This window comes from Agelaius tricolor, unplaced genomic scaffold (genome assembly GCF_023055355.1).
Source record: "Agelaius tricolor isolate 1412-34295 unplaced genomic scaffold, bAgeTri1.0.p SCAF_5, whole genome shotgun sequence".
Taxonomy (NCBI): Eukaryota; Metazoa; Chordata; class Aves; order Passeriformes; family Icteridae; genus Agelaius; species Agelaius tricolor.
The window spans coordinates 24,840,041-24,858,252 of NW_027269265.1; the positions used below are offsets into that span (position 1 = coordinate 24,840,041).

The 18,212-nt window shown below is 37.5% G+C and overlaps 1 protein-coding gene across 3 annotated transcripts in view; it reads left to right on the forward strand.

Moving 5' to 3' along the window:
* The window catches only part of SLC25A21 (solute carrier family 25 member 21), a 232,009-nt gene that overhangs the window by 193,341 nt on the left and 20,456 nt on the right, over nucleotides 1-18,212 (forward strand). For all 3 annotated transcript variants that reach the window (XM_071426868.1, XM_071426866.1, XM_071426867.1), the window contains one exon: nucleotides 16,986-17,052. In XM_071426868.1, coding sequence (XP_071282969.1) covers nucleotides 16,986-17,052 — 67 coding nt within the window. The remainder of the gene's footprint in view (nucleotides 1-16,985; nucleotides 17,053-18,212) is intronic.

Sequence of the window (18,212 nt, forward strand, 5' to 3'; positions counted from 1 at the left end):
CACTTAAAAGCCATTACATTATTTATAAAACTTATATTATTAACTACAATAAAGCATGATTTTTATTCATAAGTAAATATATACTGTTTTAATACATGCAGCTAATATTTTTCTTCCTGATCTTGTTCTGTAATACTATTATGTTGCCATGGCCACATTCCTCCCCCTGAAGAAATGCCTATTTTACTGTGAAGAGATCAGCTATCATTGCTTATGGAATTATAAACTGCACATTCTTCTGATTACTCATTCTTAAGACAGGGTACTCTGAACAGACACCAAAAAGAACGTAATAGATACAGCTTTTCATTCACATTCCTTCTAAAATCCAAGCAAAAAAATATTCTTTAAACGTTCCTGTTAGTCTAGGAGTATATCACCGTAAATCTCAGAGACTTCAACAACTGGAATAGAAAGAGTCCTGAGGTCACACCTGAAACAGAATTTTAGGGAGTAACATATTGCATTACAGAATGAGTCACGAGGCCAGCTGTGTTTATATATATTGTGCAATTAAAAGTTGGTGATCTTTCTCCTGATAACAATGGGGTATGCTGTACTTTGAATGCACGAGTCACATGGACAAAAATCCACTGTTTGGCCATTATCCAAAAATGACAATGACAAGTACATAAGCAAGTGGTGATTTGTCTTGCTCAGTCTGTGGAAGATTCTTTTTTTTTTCGAGTTCTATTATTTACAAAGTAATACAAATGTTGGGCAATAATCAGGCATAGCGAGCTGACTGTAGTAATATAGCATTGATGGACTGGAAACCAGATGGTCTGTCAGATAATGAAGTATTATCTGGCAAGGGATTGTTCCTGAAAGCCAACATCCTCACCTATTTAGCACTCTGGAATGTCGACATATCGGTTACCACATTCACGAGGTGGTATGTGTTGTACTTTAGAAGCCATCCCTAGAAGAGGCTTTTTGATTCAAAATTACTGCCTGATGAGAGGGTAGAGGTGCCATTATTGTAGCACAGCTGGAGGAGTATAATACACAGCAAGATGTGAACCATACATCCGAACTCAGGTTAAAGAGGAACGCATAACAGACTACATCCTGATTTCTGTCTAACCAAAGCCATGGTTCATGGATGCTTTAAGCCAGCTCTGCCACCAGAAGAACTGGTGTATGCTGTGTGCCCAGAGTTACGCATTCCTGCTTTTGTGCCACACTCTCCTTTGTGCCAGCACATGCCCTTCTGCTTCTGGTCAGGAGTCTTGGATGTTGGGGAAATTATTGGGTTAATATTAACCAGGCCACTTAAAAAGAAATGTGTTGGTAATTCAGAAAGGTTCACAGCGGTTGGGTCATCATATCACACACAGACCTTATGCCAGCAGAATGGACAGGCTGTTGTGGAGACAGGACAGAGCAACTGGGAAAGGAAAATGGGGAAATAGGATTATTTCTTCTTTCACAGCAGTGGTGGTTTGTCTTAAATGTGTGTGAAACCAGAATTCAGGAATAGCCAAAACTGTTGGAGATAAATTTGGCAAATTTCAGTTGCTGTAGCTGCCACCTGGGAAGACAGAGCAGAGAACACAAACGGCAAGGGCAGCTGGCTGGAGGGCTGGTGAGGGCAGTGTCCAGGGTTTGGAGATTCCAAAATGTCTTGCTGTGGCTGTGATTATAGCATAAAGTGGAGTGCAAAATGAAGAAAAATAACATTAGCTAGATAAATAGTTTATTTAAAGATGACAGAGAATTGCTACGTCTTTTATCAGTAAGACTGCAGCTTACGACTTTGACGTTAATTCCCCATTCAGCCAGTGAAGCCATTTTCACTACCTGCATGATTGCTAAATTGAAAACTGGTTGGCCATTTGATATTAGTTCTTTAATATTTTCATAAGCCATTTGCTGTCATTACAACTAGGAAGTCCTTTTTCACGTAAGGAGGGAAAGTGGTACATGTTACTTTTGAATGGAAAGAAAATGGTTACCATGTAATCTCTTGAGATATGTAATACATTTTAATTGTCCTTTATAAGTACAAACATTCTCCCATTATTGTTAACATTATTAATTTACAACACCTAGAAAATATTTTAGCTAGATAACACAAATCAGATAAAAGGACTTCACCTTCTATGATTTTAGAGCTATAATATTCAATATTGGTTATATAAAAAATTTCTTGAAAACGTCTGCCTCACCCATCAAACCAGTATACCAAATGGAGCTTCAAATTAAATAAATTGGATTTGTGGAATCATGGCCCAGCTGAATGCATGAAAATGCAGAAAAACACTGCAACAATCATCTGGAGGACTTCTGCTGGGGAGGGCCATTAGTTAAGTCTTTATAATTATTATTTAATGTAGTTTCTAGGTGAAAACTGGTATGAGTAAATGATGTATCCTAAACAGTCCCTCCTGAGTTTGCAGTCTAGTCTCATAGCTCATCCCCTGTCGTGCATTAAGCTTTGAGAACAGGAAATCTTGCACTGCCCTGAACCTACCATAACACTTGGACATTTGCACTAGAGTAATGACTGTACTTACATCATGCTTCAGAGCTTCAGCAAGTCACTGTCAGGGATCAAGAGGGATTATTTTTTCTTAATGCACAATTGAGTAGAAGCCTGATAGAAAGGGGTTTTTTCCTTCCTTTTAAACATGATTGGATACAGATGAAGATGTGATAGCATGGATTAGTTTTTTGACATAAAAAGGAAATCCATTTGGGGAGAGGGGGATTGGTTTATTGTTGGAGGCTCAGAGTCTTACCTATTTACAGTTTGGAGGGAAGGGAGGAATTTCTGCCTCGGTCTGGTAGGGTATATCAGAGGTTTCCTGTTCCAGGCATCGTCTCTGGCTCTTTCTGGCTCTTCTCTGCATTCCACCTAGACTATTGCTCACATTCCCTGTCTTCAAGACCAGTGTTGTGTTTAATCTGTATGAGAACAAATACAGCAAAGTGAAAGCTGGTTTTATCCCTATTGAGCGTACCTTCAGTCCCCCTGAAAAGAACCACAAACCAAAAAGGCTTCTTACACATCCATCAGACGTATAACATTTTAGCTTCTTCTCCTCTTGTCCCGTCATCTCCCCACTCCTTCCTTCCTTCCTTCCTTCCTTCCTTCCTTCCTTCCTTCCTTCCTTCCTTCCTTCCTTCCTTCCTTCCTTCCTTCCTTCCTCTTTACTATAATTCTTAAGAATTTAACATTTAGTTCAGATTAGGAATTAGGCTGAGATGTAGACAATATTTTACTTTGCCACTCCAAGCACATACAACACAAACTGCTCAATCACTCAACATGTAACAGAACAAATAGAGCTTACTCCTCTGGTGATTTAATCAGTGATGTGTTACACTACTGCAAAGAAACATGGTGTTAGGATTTTCTTTTTTGGTTGCTTGATTGGGGGTTTTTTGTTGTTTTGGATCAAGTACAGGCAATTGTAACATACTGATTTTATCCTAACCAGTTGGCACAAGTACTTCAGGATCTGGGGAGTAAGAAACTATTTCTTCCAGAACATTCATTCTCACAGACCTTGCACTGTAAGAAGTAATATTTTTATTCTATCTTTTTAAAAAGAATAACTGAAACTTTGATTATACTATAACTAAATGTTAAAAGATTTTTAACATGAAAGCTGATTGTGCACAAATGGCAAATGTATGATACTGCTCCACTTTTTTAATCTCTGTTTTTACCTAAAATATAAGAATTAATGCTGTGCTGTGCCTGGTCCTTTGTTGCAAGACAAAGTTTTTTTAAACTTCTCTTCAACTCTTCAGGCCTAGTCTTTGTTTGCAGTTCTCAACATTTTTGGTGACTAGGCCAGTTCACATTGCATCAGTTCACCCACTTCCAAGAAAACGTTTCCAAAGGCTGTGTGTACTTCTGAAAACATGAAGACTGAGGCACCACTGTTTTCTTTAATAACTGATGAAAATAAAATGTTAGTGATTAGAATCTATGTGGTTTTACTTGGTTTGGACATATCCCACAGAAGATTAAAAAAAAAAATAGCCAACTAAAAGATCATCCATTACCAGTGGGTAATTTCCTGGACACCAAAATGCAAAACGTCCAAGAAAATTTTGCAGCTCCTCACAATTCTCTGTGTGTGGAACTGTGTGCAGTAACAGATGTTTCCACTGCCACAGAATTCACTAAAAACTGCCAGGGAATTTGGCCCAGATGTGCTATAGAATTACAGTGACCCTGGTAATAGTGAAACTTTAAGAAGCAAACACCAGATGTCCAGTAAAATGGTTAAAAAGGAGATCCAAATCATTTTTTTTACCACATCATCACAAACAAATACAGAGTGAATAAGCTGAAAATCTAAAGTACTACTTTATTATTTGTCATCTCTAAGGTGATTCTATGTTCTTGACTTGCTGTGATATAGTGCCACTTGAATATAATGTCTCATAGAAAAGCTGCATTCCCAGTGGCTTAAATAACTTTGAAAAATGAATTAATTAGACAGGGATATACATTAAACTTAATACAAGGTTGTATTTTTCTCCTTAGCTCCTTTCTCTACTCATTTTGCTTGAAAAGTGGTTGTGGCTGTGTGTGTGCTGAGCTGCTGCCTTAGGACAGCTTGCCTGCAGCCAGGATAAATGGAGTGCTGTTAGTGCCAGCTCATGTAGTTCTGCTTTAGCTCAAATGGTAGCAGACTCGAGCTGCAGTACCAGGGCTCCCTGCCCTGCCTCATTCTGTCTCTGTAGACGTGGTAAATGTGCTTCTCCTACAAAGTACAAGTATTCATTACATTATTGCCTTGTGGTTTCTAAGGGGTCCATGCAGGGCAGACCCTGGAGATGGTGGAAAGCATTGCATTTCTCTGGCCACTCTATTGATTATTTATGATTTTTTATATCCCCCAGTGTAAGTTTTAGACATTCATTATCAGAACATACTTAAGCCGTTTTTAAGTGTCTCTAAACCGAAAAATAATTTCTGTTACAAACCCTGAATCAAAATATAGAATTCATGAAAGGCTGGTTGTGTTTGTTAGTGGTATAGATCTGCACAGGACAATAGACATATATCAGTATTCATAAGTTAGATTACTGTTTTTGCTTAAAGTCTGAATAAAGCACTACTGCTCTGGTCTGTCTCTGGAAAACAAATGATAACAAGATTTTTAACTTGGAACTCAGGTTATAGCCTTCATAGATAAAAAAACCCAGAAAAATATAAAGGGAGAACCACAGGTACAAAAAGGTCTTGGGTGCTTAGAGAAAAAAATATGTATAGTCTTTGAAAGAAAAGGGGTAATTATGTGCTCCAAAGTCTCTCTTAAAATGTCTTTGCAAAAGATGTGGTATATAAATGCTATTAAAATAAAGAGGGCTACTCTGACTTCTCAAAAAGGTGATTTACTGGAGAACTGTCCATAGCTCTGTTACTCCCTATCACATGAGAAGGGTAAAAATTTGTTTACTAAAATGTATGTTCTTCCCTAGAGGAAAAACTCATCATAAACCAACCAGTGCATCAGGACAGAATAGAAGATAAACTACAGCTTTCAGAAATACAAGTGTTCAGCAATTTAAGAATTCTCCAATTTTTTATTTATGCAGCTTTTTAGATGATCTTCAGTTGGCCTCAGGTGATACCCTTGTCTGAATTTTTGTAACCCGAAAGGAGAACTCAAGGCTGTTGACAACACTTCTGAGTTTTGCAGGGGTTTTCACTGTATTGACAGTTTTACATAGTTTCAGTACAAAATAATAGACTTGTAGCTTTTCTTGAACTATAGACAAACATTTTATTAAAAGCTCAGTGACACTTACGGACTTTTTGAAATTTTTAGCTTATAGCAAAACAGAACCCAAAAAAGAACCTACTGCGTTGTGTATCAATGCTGATCAAGTTGGATGCTTTTTTTTTGGAGCATTGCCTGTGGACACCCAGCACTCCAAACCGCTCTACCATGTGTTCCTTCAAGACCTGCTGCAATTACAGCCCAAATCATTGCGCTTGGAGCTCTCTGCCCACACTCATCTTGCAAAGCTGCTTGCAGCACACACAGTTTCTTGTCTCCCACGGCTGTTTGCAAGGAAGCAGCCTGTCACCCCAGTTAAGAAAACATGGATGTGTTCTTATGTCCTTGCTGGCTGTATTGTCCATAGGTAAGGCATAGGTAAGGTTTTCACATCCCTACACCAACTCTGTAGAATACCAGGCATGCACTGGGTCGTGTCTAGTGCTGCTTTTATTGACTTTGCAATGCTCTCTGATGATGGTGAAGAATGAACTAGTGTGGTTGTACATTGCAGTTACACTCAGATGTAAGATTATGGCAAACAATGCTGCTGTAGGGGTGTAATGGTAATCTCTGGCTAATCTGTCTGAATTCAAGACCCAGCACAGAGTTGTTACCAAGCAAGCCTCATGGCATGTTTGTGAGTCACAAAGGAAACAAGATTCTCTACTGGAAACTCAGAGAAAATTAAAGATCTAGAAGAAAAGCAAATTTGATCAAAAATTACTTTCTTTTTGACATGTTGATGGTTATAAAGGTACTTCTATTTTAAGTCATAAAATGCAGAAAGTTTTGCAACAAAAAACTCACACTGTAGACTGTAAAATAGCACGTTTTATTTACTTGAATTGCTATATGAAACTATTTGTTCATTTTTTCAAACTAAAATACCTTTTATGCTTTTAAAAGTAACTTAGGAGGGAGGGTTCCTTTGTTTTGTTTATTCAATGCCCAAGTGGCAAAATTTCTTTTCTGCAGAAGAATTCAAGTTGTGAAGAGTGCTGGATCAGAAGAGTATATTGAGAAAAAGAAAACATTTCAAAAGAGATGTTCAGGTTAAACCTGCTGAGGCAGGTCTGCTGCTCAAAGAACACATTGCAAGCTTTTTTAAAAAATAAATAATCCAGTACAAACTGCCACATCACCAAGAAACAGGCTCCATCACTTTTTAAGAAAAAACCTGTCAGGTTTCTTTACAGATGTCTATGCAGATGAGGACACTGTTGGCAGGGAAGACAAGACTACATAAAACAAGAGTAGATCACTGAATAATAAAATGCAATAACAATTAGGATAATTAGCAATAATAATACTTAGGACAGCAATTTCTACACTATTTTTTGCACATCTGCCTTGCCTGTTGATTTGGTCTCAAAAATTATTTACATAACTCTGCATCACAATCTTGTAGCAGGATTTTCATCATAAAGGTATATCCCTGGTGCAAATTCTTGAAAAATCTGTTTCTAATAGTTTAACAGGCAAAATTTGTTTAGAATCCTTTGGTAAATCTTTGGTAAATCTTAATTTCTCAGTTATTTAACCTTACCTTCCTGGTCCATTTTCTCTTAGAGAAACTCAGAGTCATGGTTAGTCACCTTACGAGATAATCACATGACATCATAGTGCTTTATGTTGTAATATGTGCAAAAAGGACAAGCAAAATGTCATCATAGTATGGGACTGTCATAGTACTGAATGTAGAATCTGTTTGAAAACATTGCTGCATCTTGACTGAAAAAGGACCTTTCATGTTTAGAATGTATTGTGATTAAAGAAAAAGAAATTAAGTTTGTATTAACTGTGAACTCCTTTTGTTCTTAGGTGAGAGTAACACTGAGGAAAATGTATTAACCCATATGGTATTTTTAGGATGTTTTAGGTGCATGAGGAGTAGGAGGTATCCTTTTGGGCATTGCTCCTGCGTCCATGACTGTCAGTGTGTAATGCAGATGTTCATGTGACAGAGTTTTCTTAAGCAGTGCAACCTGGGCTGGGATGAGCCTGTCTGGAACAAGGGGCTGGAGCTGGGTTTCACACCTGTGCCCACGCTGTATCACACTGCACAGGTGAAGGAAAAGATCTGTGACACTGCCTCTGTATCTAGGGACACTAGCTGTAACTGTAGGAAATTTGTGCTTTTATTTTCTTGCTCCCGAGTACTTAAAACTTTTCTGATTACTTTCATATAAGAGCATCCATGTTGGATGACAAATGCAGGTATTTGTCTTTAGGCAGGCAGTTGCCATTCATACAAGCTTCCTCACGCATCTGTGTGCCTTTCACTCCCATGGTATGTCTAGATGCCACAACTGCCTGCCAGGTGGAAATTCAAGTGCCAGTATGTGTACATGTTCATGGTGCTGTTCACTGCCTTGAATAGTGCTACAAATTCTGCACACTTTGATCTCAGTGCATATAGCACTTTTGCTCCCTATTGGTGCAACTATCAACAGTATTGCTGTTACAAAATCAGGGATCTTTCCTTATTTCTCTGCTACAGATACTGTAAAGGGAGTAAGAAAAACAGCCCAAAGGTCAAGATGTTAGAAGATGAAACCAAGTTTTTTAGTTCATTTTTATATATATTTAATGATACCCTATTTGTTTTAATGTAAAAGAGTAGTCGTGAGCTTTTTTTGAAAATTGGGAAAACTATGCATGATTTTAGTTTGTTAAATATACTGCATAAAACCACTACTGGCCTAGTTTTACTATAGACTTCAGGAGATGGATGTGTTTATGAGTTCAAATAATTGCAGACAAAATTTTGGACCTGCAGTTATGGCTGCCTGCAGTTCAGTTCAGTTTAAGTATCTACATCACTGATTGCATCTGTAAGTTAAAAACATCTAAGTAACCTAAATTACAAGCACAAATAATTGCAGGTGCAAAACTCATACAAACACAAAATGATCTCTAAATGTTGGTCTTCAGAATCTCATTGTGAGTTATTCAGTGTATCGTGAACCTAGATTCCTCTGGGAGAGTCACTAATCTGTATAATGACACTGAAGGCCTCTTAAATCTCATATTTAACTAGCATATGGGAAAGAATACATGGCGTCATATAACTCCCTAGGGATTATGCATGTGGATATTGAAGAGTATAACTTATTCCAATGAAGGCTAACATTAACTTGCAATCAAAAATTTCCTTCCTGAGCCCCATTTTTTTCTGATGGAATTAGAACAACTTAATGTTGTATTTTTATGAAGTCACAACTAATTTAAGTAGAACACATTCCCAGGGTAAGCACAGAAATTTTGCTAATCTCACGACTTTTCATTTAATGTATCACAGCATCACTTTAACACAGAGAAATAAATGTTGTCACTCTTTTCCAGAAAACACATCTAATTATCCTCTTTGTGATGATTTTTTTTTTTTTTTTTTTTTTGTCAGATACAGGTTTCTAAGCTCATCTCCTAAAATATCTATTTTTTTGCTCTGGTATCAAAATTAAAAATCATTTTCTTGCATTCTTTAGCTTCAATAGACATAGGTGTGGAGCTACTTTAAAAAGTGACTGCTTCCTGTCGTACCAGTTGCGGCAGTACTGTTGGCAAAAGGGGAAAAAAACCCGTAAAATCTCTTCTAGTGTTTGAACAACTAAAACTTCTGAACAAATGAAACATTCTGCCAATCCTGACAATCCAAAATGCAATGAAGAATTTTTCTGTTTCAGAAGCTCTAGGCAAAGCTGTTTTGGCATGTCCGTAGCTTGTTCCTCTTGCAAACAAAGGGGCAGCTAGAGGGAAAGTCTTTGGGGGAAGAAATGCTGTCAGTTGTAAGAAATGAGACATGCAGACCCATTCTACAGCCTGGCTAGTGATTACATGCAGGTAATTTTTAAGAGCCTAAACCAGCTGCCAGTGATAATAATGCTGCCATTTGCACTGATTTCAACAGGAAATACATCAAACAGACCAGCTTAAGGCTTCTCAGAAGCAGGGGCCAAACTGGAATTTTGTTCATTGGTGTTGGGGCCAGAGCAGAGGAAAGTGCTCGGAAGGCAGAGACAGCAGTGGCAGGAGCCCAGAACAAGCTCTGCTGGGCTGGCAGCAGGGCAGCAGCAGAGGTGCTGCAGCAGGGCAGCAGCAGAGGTGCTGCAGCAGAGGTGCTGCAGCTGGCAAGGTCCTGCCCCGCTGCCTGCCAGCTGCCACCACACTCCCAGGCAGCCCCATGACTCCCTGGAAGCATTGCCAGCCCTGCCTCACAGGCCCTCAGCAGTTACAGGGTAAGGAGCAGAGATGTGAGCCTATCTACATTTTTAAAAATCCTATATAATTTAGTTCACATTAATCTATTAGACAGGCAGTACAGAGTAACAATGTACCACTTAAATAACTAATTTATAATCATCCTTAAGGACAAAAATCTGGAACAAGATGTCCTTTTTCTACCCATGGGAAACTGTTTAAGCTATGTTGCTTGTTACAATGCAAGGCTATACCTTCACCTTCCTAGATTATTTTTTCTTTGCTTGCATATAGCAAAACACAGAAAGCATGTGAGAAATATGTAAATAGTATATCAAAGTGAAAAAATATAAAAGACCATCACTTGAATGGAAATAAATTTTAACAAATATTCCTTTTTTAATTCTCACTTTTTTACTGCCACAGACAAAAGCAAGAAAGGAAAAAGTTTAAAAGTTTCATCTTCCAGTTTCTTGAGGGATTTATAGTTAGGTGTGTCCTGTAACTCATATAAATTCAGAGTGCATCTTAGAAAGCCAAAAAATTAGCAAGGGTTTTGACCAAGAGATTGGGAGGTGATTAAAACTCATGGAAGAAAGACATTTCTCAGTAAGAATAACAGTCACATGGATGATGGATCATAATAACTTCATAATCTGACCCACATGCAGTAAATACAGTGATGACTGTCATTTTGAATAAGTGAGAGGGATTGATGCTGATTATTAATCCATTTCTTGGCGAGTCTGATTGCTTCTGAGCCAGCTTCTCCACTGTTAGTACTTTCCTGAAGTATCTTAATAGCTTTCACCAAGAGCCTCTTCCTTTTTACCCAGTCACTTTTCATGCAGTGCGTTGTCCTAACTTATTTGACAGATTTCTTTCATTAATTGGTCTGCTTCTAGTATTCCTATAGCTGGAGGCTTGGTCTTCTTTTAGTATGTAGTGTAAGAGTGCTACTACAGGCACAGGCTCACATATAATTCTGTTTTGCTTGCTGCAAAAAATATTTGTTTTTCCCTATTTCCCAGGTGTTGCAATGAAAGCTTTGTAAAAAAAAAAAAAAAAAAAAAAGTTAAATACAATATGAAAATAAGGACCTAGTATTTAGTGCCAGTGCCTAAAATGGCAGATATCTGTATAACAGACACAGAATAAAAAAAGAAATATAGTTGGATAATAGAAATTCAGAAGCCAGCTTAGCTAACTGTGTCATTGATAGGTTCATATGGGGCTCGTGTAGAGATGTGTATTTAACATTTGCAGTAGGATAATATACATAACATGCTTCACAAGAAAAAAAATTCTTTTTGGAGAGCAAGAGTGTCCAAGCCTGATTTTCTGTGAATGTGTCCAACCTTTAATATCTTTTCAAGTCTGCTGAACTCTGTGCCAGTTGTCCCAGAATGACACTCAGCCTTCCCTATAACATACCTTCTCAGCTGGAGAAATAGTTGTAAAGTCTGGGATTGAGGGTGAACTACATGTGTGAACTGGTTAGTGGCTTGCAGCTCTCAAAATAAATGCCTAAAAATAAGTCCCTTATTCTCAGTGGTGGGTACTAATTTGTGCCTGCCTTCACTAAGCACTTGCTTGTTTTTCCACAACTTCTGGGAATTTAAAATCTTTTAAATATCCAGCTAGGTCAACACAAAGTTATGTTATAGTTATGTTAAAGTAACATTGCCCTGTGTCCAATTATTTATTTTCTATTAGTAATAAATTCATAACATGCTACATAGCATGAAAATGAAAGGTACCTTTTCCCTGATATAAATTAAATATTAAGCAAGCTTAATTATATTTAGACATACTTTCTTCGTCTTTTTGAACAACACCCAACTTTTTAACCAATCATGTCTTCATAATTCCTTCCCTTTGTTTAAATAAAACATTTCATAAAATCTGAAAGTTGTGCATTTGTTTCATGCAACTGCTGTGGTCATGAAAGCGAGGTCTTTTATTTATACTTGGGATAATGCAGAGGTAATGAAAGCAGAATTGGACCTAAGAGATTTTTTGTTTCAATTATAAAACAATGTGGGTAAATGCCTTGGGTTTGACAGCACCAAAAGAAAGGGAATATTGTGCTTATGCCTTCAATCAGCTTTATTAGATCCTTAAAGGGAAAATTATGTGAAAGGCAGAGGAAGAAAACAACAAGCTAAGCAAGATCGCAATTTCAGTATAATTCGGAGAAAATAACTGATTTAGGTTGGTCGTCTTGCCAGGGTGAATGACTCAAGGCTTCCAAACAAGAAATGGAAACCAGAAGGATAGGGAAAGCCTGCAAGAACAAATTGAGAAGATGTGATTGACTGTAATGTTTCAAAATCAACTGCTGCAAAGATGAGTTTGGGCTCTTGCCCAGAATACAATTGAATGGTGATGTTCATTTAGACCCTTAATGCTGAAACAAAATAAGATGTAGCTGTGTTTCTGTTAGAAATTTATTTGTTCTTTCCAGTGTCTCTAGCTGGGGATATGATGTCATCTCCTCTTTCTTCTATCAGACCCTGCAGTGATTGCTGTTGCTGCTGTTTCATAATTTTTCTGAACACTAGTTTTTTGAAGGAAGGCTTGAGTCCAGGTGATAATATCTCTCAAATGTGAAATGTCATCATTGTTCATTGAAAAAATTTGAAAAAAATTCATACTCTATGAGCAAATAGGCTAACTCAATTGGCTAAGCAAAGCAAGATAAGATTGTTGTGTGTGTGTGTACTTTTTGACTGGCAAAGCCAGTCAAGTTTTTGTTACTATCATGCTAGTTTTTTTAATTAAGTAAATGGTTCATTCTGCAAAGATTGAAATAACTCTCTTTAATGGGTACAATTTGTAAAATGTTATTTGTAAAAGTTGTGGGCAGCTGCTTGTCCTCCACCTCAGGCACAGGAGGTTCCAAAAGCAACTACACTTTATGCAAAAAATTAGTCAGTTGACAATGGGCAGTGATGGGATGGCATTGTCTTCTACTTCCTCTTTTCATTTATTCCTTTCATCTTACTGGCTGTGCTTACTAACCTTTTTCTGTTTCTATTTCAAATCAGGAAGGGAAAAAAACCCTAAACCACAGCTCATAATTAAATACCGAGCTAGCTCTTACCATGTTTACTGAATTACATATTGCATATATGGATGTATATCCTCAAAGTTTCATGTGTTTTTAGATTTCTAAACTTAATGTGTTCCATAGGAATAGACCTTAACTCCTTCTTGTCTGTTTTCCGTGAAGAGATTTGCTTCCAAAGAGGAAGGAGGAATAAAGCAGTGAAAGCCACTTATGTGGCTATGAAATCCTTCACATTTTAGGGATTCATAGAGCCATGAATATGGTAACTCAGCTCTGCAGATTCTCCTGGTTCACAGTAGAGGTTCCTCCAGCAGAAAGTCTTCAGTGTCAGCCTTACAATAAGCGGATCAGCCTGACATCAGGTGCAGAGTGGTATCTTTGCACACCTATCTCTGCTGCAGTGTGGCTGCTCCTGGTGAAATCCTTAAAAGAGAACTTCAAATCAGGAGCCCTGAGTGGGGGGGAGTTGCTGCAGCTCTGAGGGAGCGATGGAGCCAAGCAAAGCCCCTGGGGTGCTGTGAACCACGAGGAGCACACCGGGAATAAACAGGGCTCAGCTGGGGTCACCTCAAGCATTTGCATGTGAGTGAGGAAGTTTCTCTGAAGAGCCTGCAGACCAGGGCACACAGCATGGGACACAAACATGAGGAGATCTGTGTGCTGCTGCAGGGGTAGGATCTCATCAGGATCCAGGGATACAGTGAATGCACCGAGTGCTGCTGTGGAGGGACACAGGCTGCTTAGGAAGGGCTGGCCAGGAAGACAACTGCAGTGCATGGAGCTCTGCCTTCAGTTGAATGATGAGAATAGAAGACATGGACATAACATAAAGAGTTCAGTTGAAGGACAACTAAAATGATTAAAGGACTGGAGCACTTTTCACATGAGAAAAGACTGAGAGAGACAGAACTGCCTGGAGGAGAGAAGGCTCAGAGGGGAATCTGGAAGTACCTAAAGGAAAGGTCTCAGTGACAGGACCGGAGGCATGGACAACAATGGACATAAAGTGAGGCACAAGGGGGTCCGTATGAACATCAGGAATGTGTTCATTTTTACTATGAGGGTAACTAAGGACAGGCACAGGCTGCCCAGAGAATTTGAAGTATCTCCTTCCTTTAAGGGTAGTCATTCTTTGGAGATACTTAGAAGCTGTCTGGACATGGTCCTGGACAACTGGCTCTAGGTTGCCCTTCCTGAGCAAAGGGTTGGGTCAGACGATCTTGAGAGGTCCCTTTCATCATCAACTTTTCTGTGATTCAGAAGCAATGGATAATTGCTTTTCATATTTTTAGTTCCCATTTCTTTAGAACTTTCAAATAATCCACTGCCTGGTCTAATGGTGGCCTGAATCACTGGTGTTTCAACATTGACTTGTGGTTTAATGCTGGATTGCTCTTTAGGAGCTGCTAACTGCCTTGCAATTTTGCTAAGATGACAAATGTACTGCTCAAATTCCTAGTATATCCTTTCTACATTCTCTCTGAAAAGTTTTCTCTAAGATCCTCAGAGACTGTGGAAATGTTACAAGGCTTATATATCCAATAGCTGCATGCATTTTGAATATACAAAAAGGCAACCTGGAAAAGGAACCTGTTCTGCTGTGTCAGGCTGGGTAATGCTGTAGCATGTTTTTAAAACTGACTTTTTGTTCTACACTGCATATTTCTCTGCTTAGGCATTTCTTACTAATGAACAAATCCAGACTGAGTCTCACTTTTTGTAGTGAGAGCTACACCAGTGAGTAAAGCACTGGCAGACATTAACTCTCCAATTCCAATCATGTGGAGGAGTAGAAATTGCAAGCGGGATGCCTGTTGTAGATATGCTTGCAGGGGTTTAGACTGAGCTGAAAGGAAGAAAGTGTTTACAGGGATCTGTGTTCTTGTAGCTGATCCTACTTGGACCTCAGTTTCAGTTTGAACTCACATTAAAATGTATAAATCACCTTTTTTAAGGCATTTCACATTTAAATTGCTTACTGAATCAGCAATATGCTCTGCATATGTATGAACCATTAAAGACTAAAATGGGCCCAGCACTAAGAATAGAGACCAAAAATAAGACCAAGACCAGGCTGGATGGGGCTCAGAGTAACCTGGTCTAGTGGAAGATTCCCTGCTTATGGCAGGCAGGTTGGAGCTAAATTATTTTTAAAGTCCCTTCCAACCAAACCATTCTATGTTTCTATGTTGTATGATTCTATGGATCCATTATATTTATATTGTTATAGCCATATCTATAGGTATCTGTAGGTATATCCATATCTATATTAATAGATACATAAATGTATATTTGTATGTTTATGTTTGGGAAGTAAGACTTTGGGAAAATTTAAACATCTGATGACAACTGAATTCCTTAATCTCCTACTTTTCAGTAGTTTGTCATGAAACCATCATTATGTTAAATGCTCAAAGTGTCCTTTTGTTGTGGACAGGAGTTCAAACATTGCTTTCTTCAGAGTAAGGATATGCCCAACCCAGAGCATATTACAAGGCCTAAATTACTTTATTTATGTTGGAGAAGCCCAAGCAGAGAACTCCAGAGAAGTGTTTGAAGAAGGATGGGCAAAATGGTATAGCATTTGTAGTATTTTAAATTCACATGGGGAATATGAATTTATTGTTTTCTTTTGACATGTAGAGATCAACTGTAGGAGAATCTATTGATGTCATGTCTCTTACACACTCTGCAAAAATATTTCAAATATGAGGCTGCTTTAGAAAGATGAACATCACATTCTGACATCACCACCTTTCAACATTTTAAAAACACAAATGCTTTACTTTAGGTAATTTTTTTTTGTGTGTAGACAGAATCCTCTTACAGTCCTGAATAAATGTGTATACATTCTGAAGATGGACAAATTGGAGGATATATTCTTGTTGGCTAACAAGGTAACTTATGACCTTAAGCTAAGACAGGAACAAGACAAATTAGATATTGAAAAGCTTTTTTTTTTCATTGTTAAGGTGGTCAGACATTGGAATAGTTTGCCCAGAAAGGTGGTGGAGTCACCATCCCTGGAGGTGGTGATCATTCTATGATTCTTCTTGGTGATTCCATTAAATTCCTTTCTGAACTCTCACCATGCACTATCCAGGTTAGTGTGCAGACCTAGCAGACAAGCACTGTGTCTATTTCTATCCCACATGGGGATTTTGAAAACTGCTTGTCAATTAAAGCATTCCCAAGACCCAGCATTGTGTATCTACACTGGCCTTATAAGCAGAGCTCAGGCTGCCTGAAAATGCCATGTGTGCTGGCATGCAGCAGGCTGTACATAGATAGATATAGAGATATAGATACACACATACAGTGACAAGATACTGCCCAAATGTTTTTTCCCAGATGAAATATATACATTCTGTCATGGATCTCTGAATGGGTAACTTGGGTTAAAACTAAGTTGCTAAAAGAAAAAAACTTATTGCATTTTGAGACATGTTTAAAACTAAACTGCAAAATATGTCTCAGCTAGCATCTGAAGATGAGAAAGAAGTGTTTTTGTACACAACTTGCTGAATTCACAGTTTTTTACAATCCTATATTTTGTGATTTTGGACTTAAATTTCTGATGTAAACATTGTGTGGTGATATAAATTTCTGATGTAAACATTGCTGTGGTAAGCAAATTAAAACAATGAAATAATACTTCTTTTTTCATTGTCAAAAATGTTCCTCACTTTTTAAATAGAATTTCTTGTATTTCAGAAAAAAGTTGATTGAATTTTTACGTATTTATTGCTGATTTCTTTGTATCGTCTCACCAGCACATGATATAGTTGGTAGTACATTCGTTGTTTAGCAAGTAAGCATAGAGTATCATTATTTGTCTATATGCCTGGAAATGCTGAAAGTTTAATTGCTTTACTCAAAAGTGAAAATAGAATTGGCAGTATGGTATTGATATATTTTTTATCCATACGAAAATAATTTCTTGTTTTTTTCTTCAATAGATTACTTGGCTTCTACAAAGGAATACTTCCTCCCATTTTGGCTGAGACACCTAAAAGGGCAGTGAAGGTAAAAACCCCATGCTTCCTCCTTTAAAAGTATAACTAGGGACAGTGGCAGCTGTAAAACATTTTATTTCTCCCCCACTGACTGAGATTAGAATCTTAAACTTATTTGGCATATTAATCCTCTGATTTTTACTAGGAGGAAAGTTTCCTGTTGATAGCACAATAAAAACTGTCCTTGATGAAGAAGTGTAGGATAAGGCTCGTAAACATTAAGCTAATTTTGACCTGTGTATCAAATGTTACTGAAAAAAAAAGGTTGCAATTATTTTATATTGTCAGAATTAATAAAATGTTTAAGTTATATTTTAGCCTCATAAGTGCCTCTGGTTTACATATTTTGTTTTACTGAAAATGCCTAGCAACTTGCAAAACAACTAACAGCTTAATAAATTAACGCAAGAAGCCATTAAAGAAGCCACTAATAAGTACTTATTTAGTAGGTTTGAAGTGCTGCCCAGAGTTTTTTTGTGCTCCAAAGAGCACTCTGCTCAATACTCTATCTTTTTAAGAGATTGGAGATCGTAATGGATACAACTCCTCATTGTGCAAAACATTTTACTCCAGCTCTCTTACAGTTATAGATGCCAGCCTATCAAAGTGTATTTTCTGTCAAATGCTGATCTGATTTTCTTTTATTATCCTTTATTTTGATTTTTAGAACAGGATTTTAGTAACATTCCTAAGCTAAATACTTCAATTCATCAATTTTTTCAGTTGAGCCATTCAACATTTTTAATTAAAACCTAGTTATTAAGCGCATCATTCTAAAGTTCTAAATCTATCAAAGCAGCCATTGTGTTAAGAGCAAATGTTTCTTAGTCTTTTACTGCAGGACTTTGAAGTTTCCATAGTTGCAACAAATGTGTCTAAAAGCAGTTATTATACAGAATGTCTTGATTTTCCTTTCTTTCTTTTTGTTGTTTCTTTCTAAAAAGGCTGCATATGATTCTGGTCCTTAGTCTGCAATTAATCATTCACATTCCAATTCCTTTACAGAGGAATAATATTTGTATAAAGTGACAGGATGTGACCTTGTAACAGAATCCTAAAGGAGTTCTGGTAATGTCATCTTCTTGTTTGCACTGGCATTTTAGATACAAGTGACATATGTCACTTATCTCAAAATTATTTAATTAAACCAGGAAAACTAAAGTCCTATTT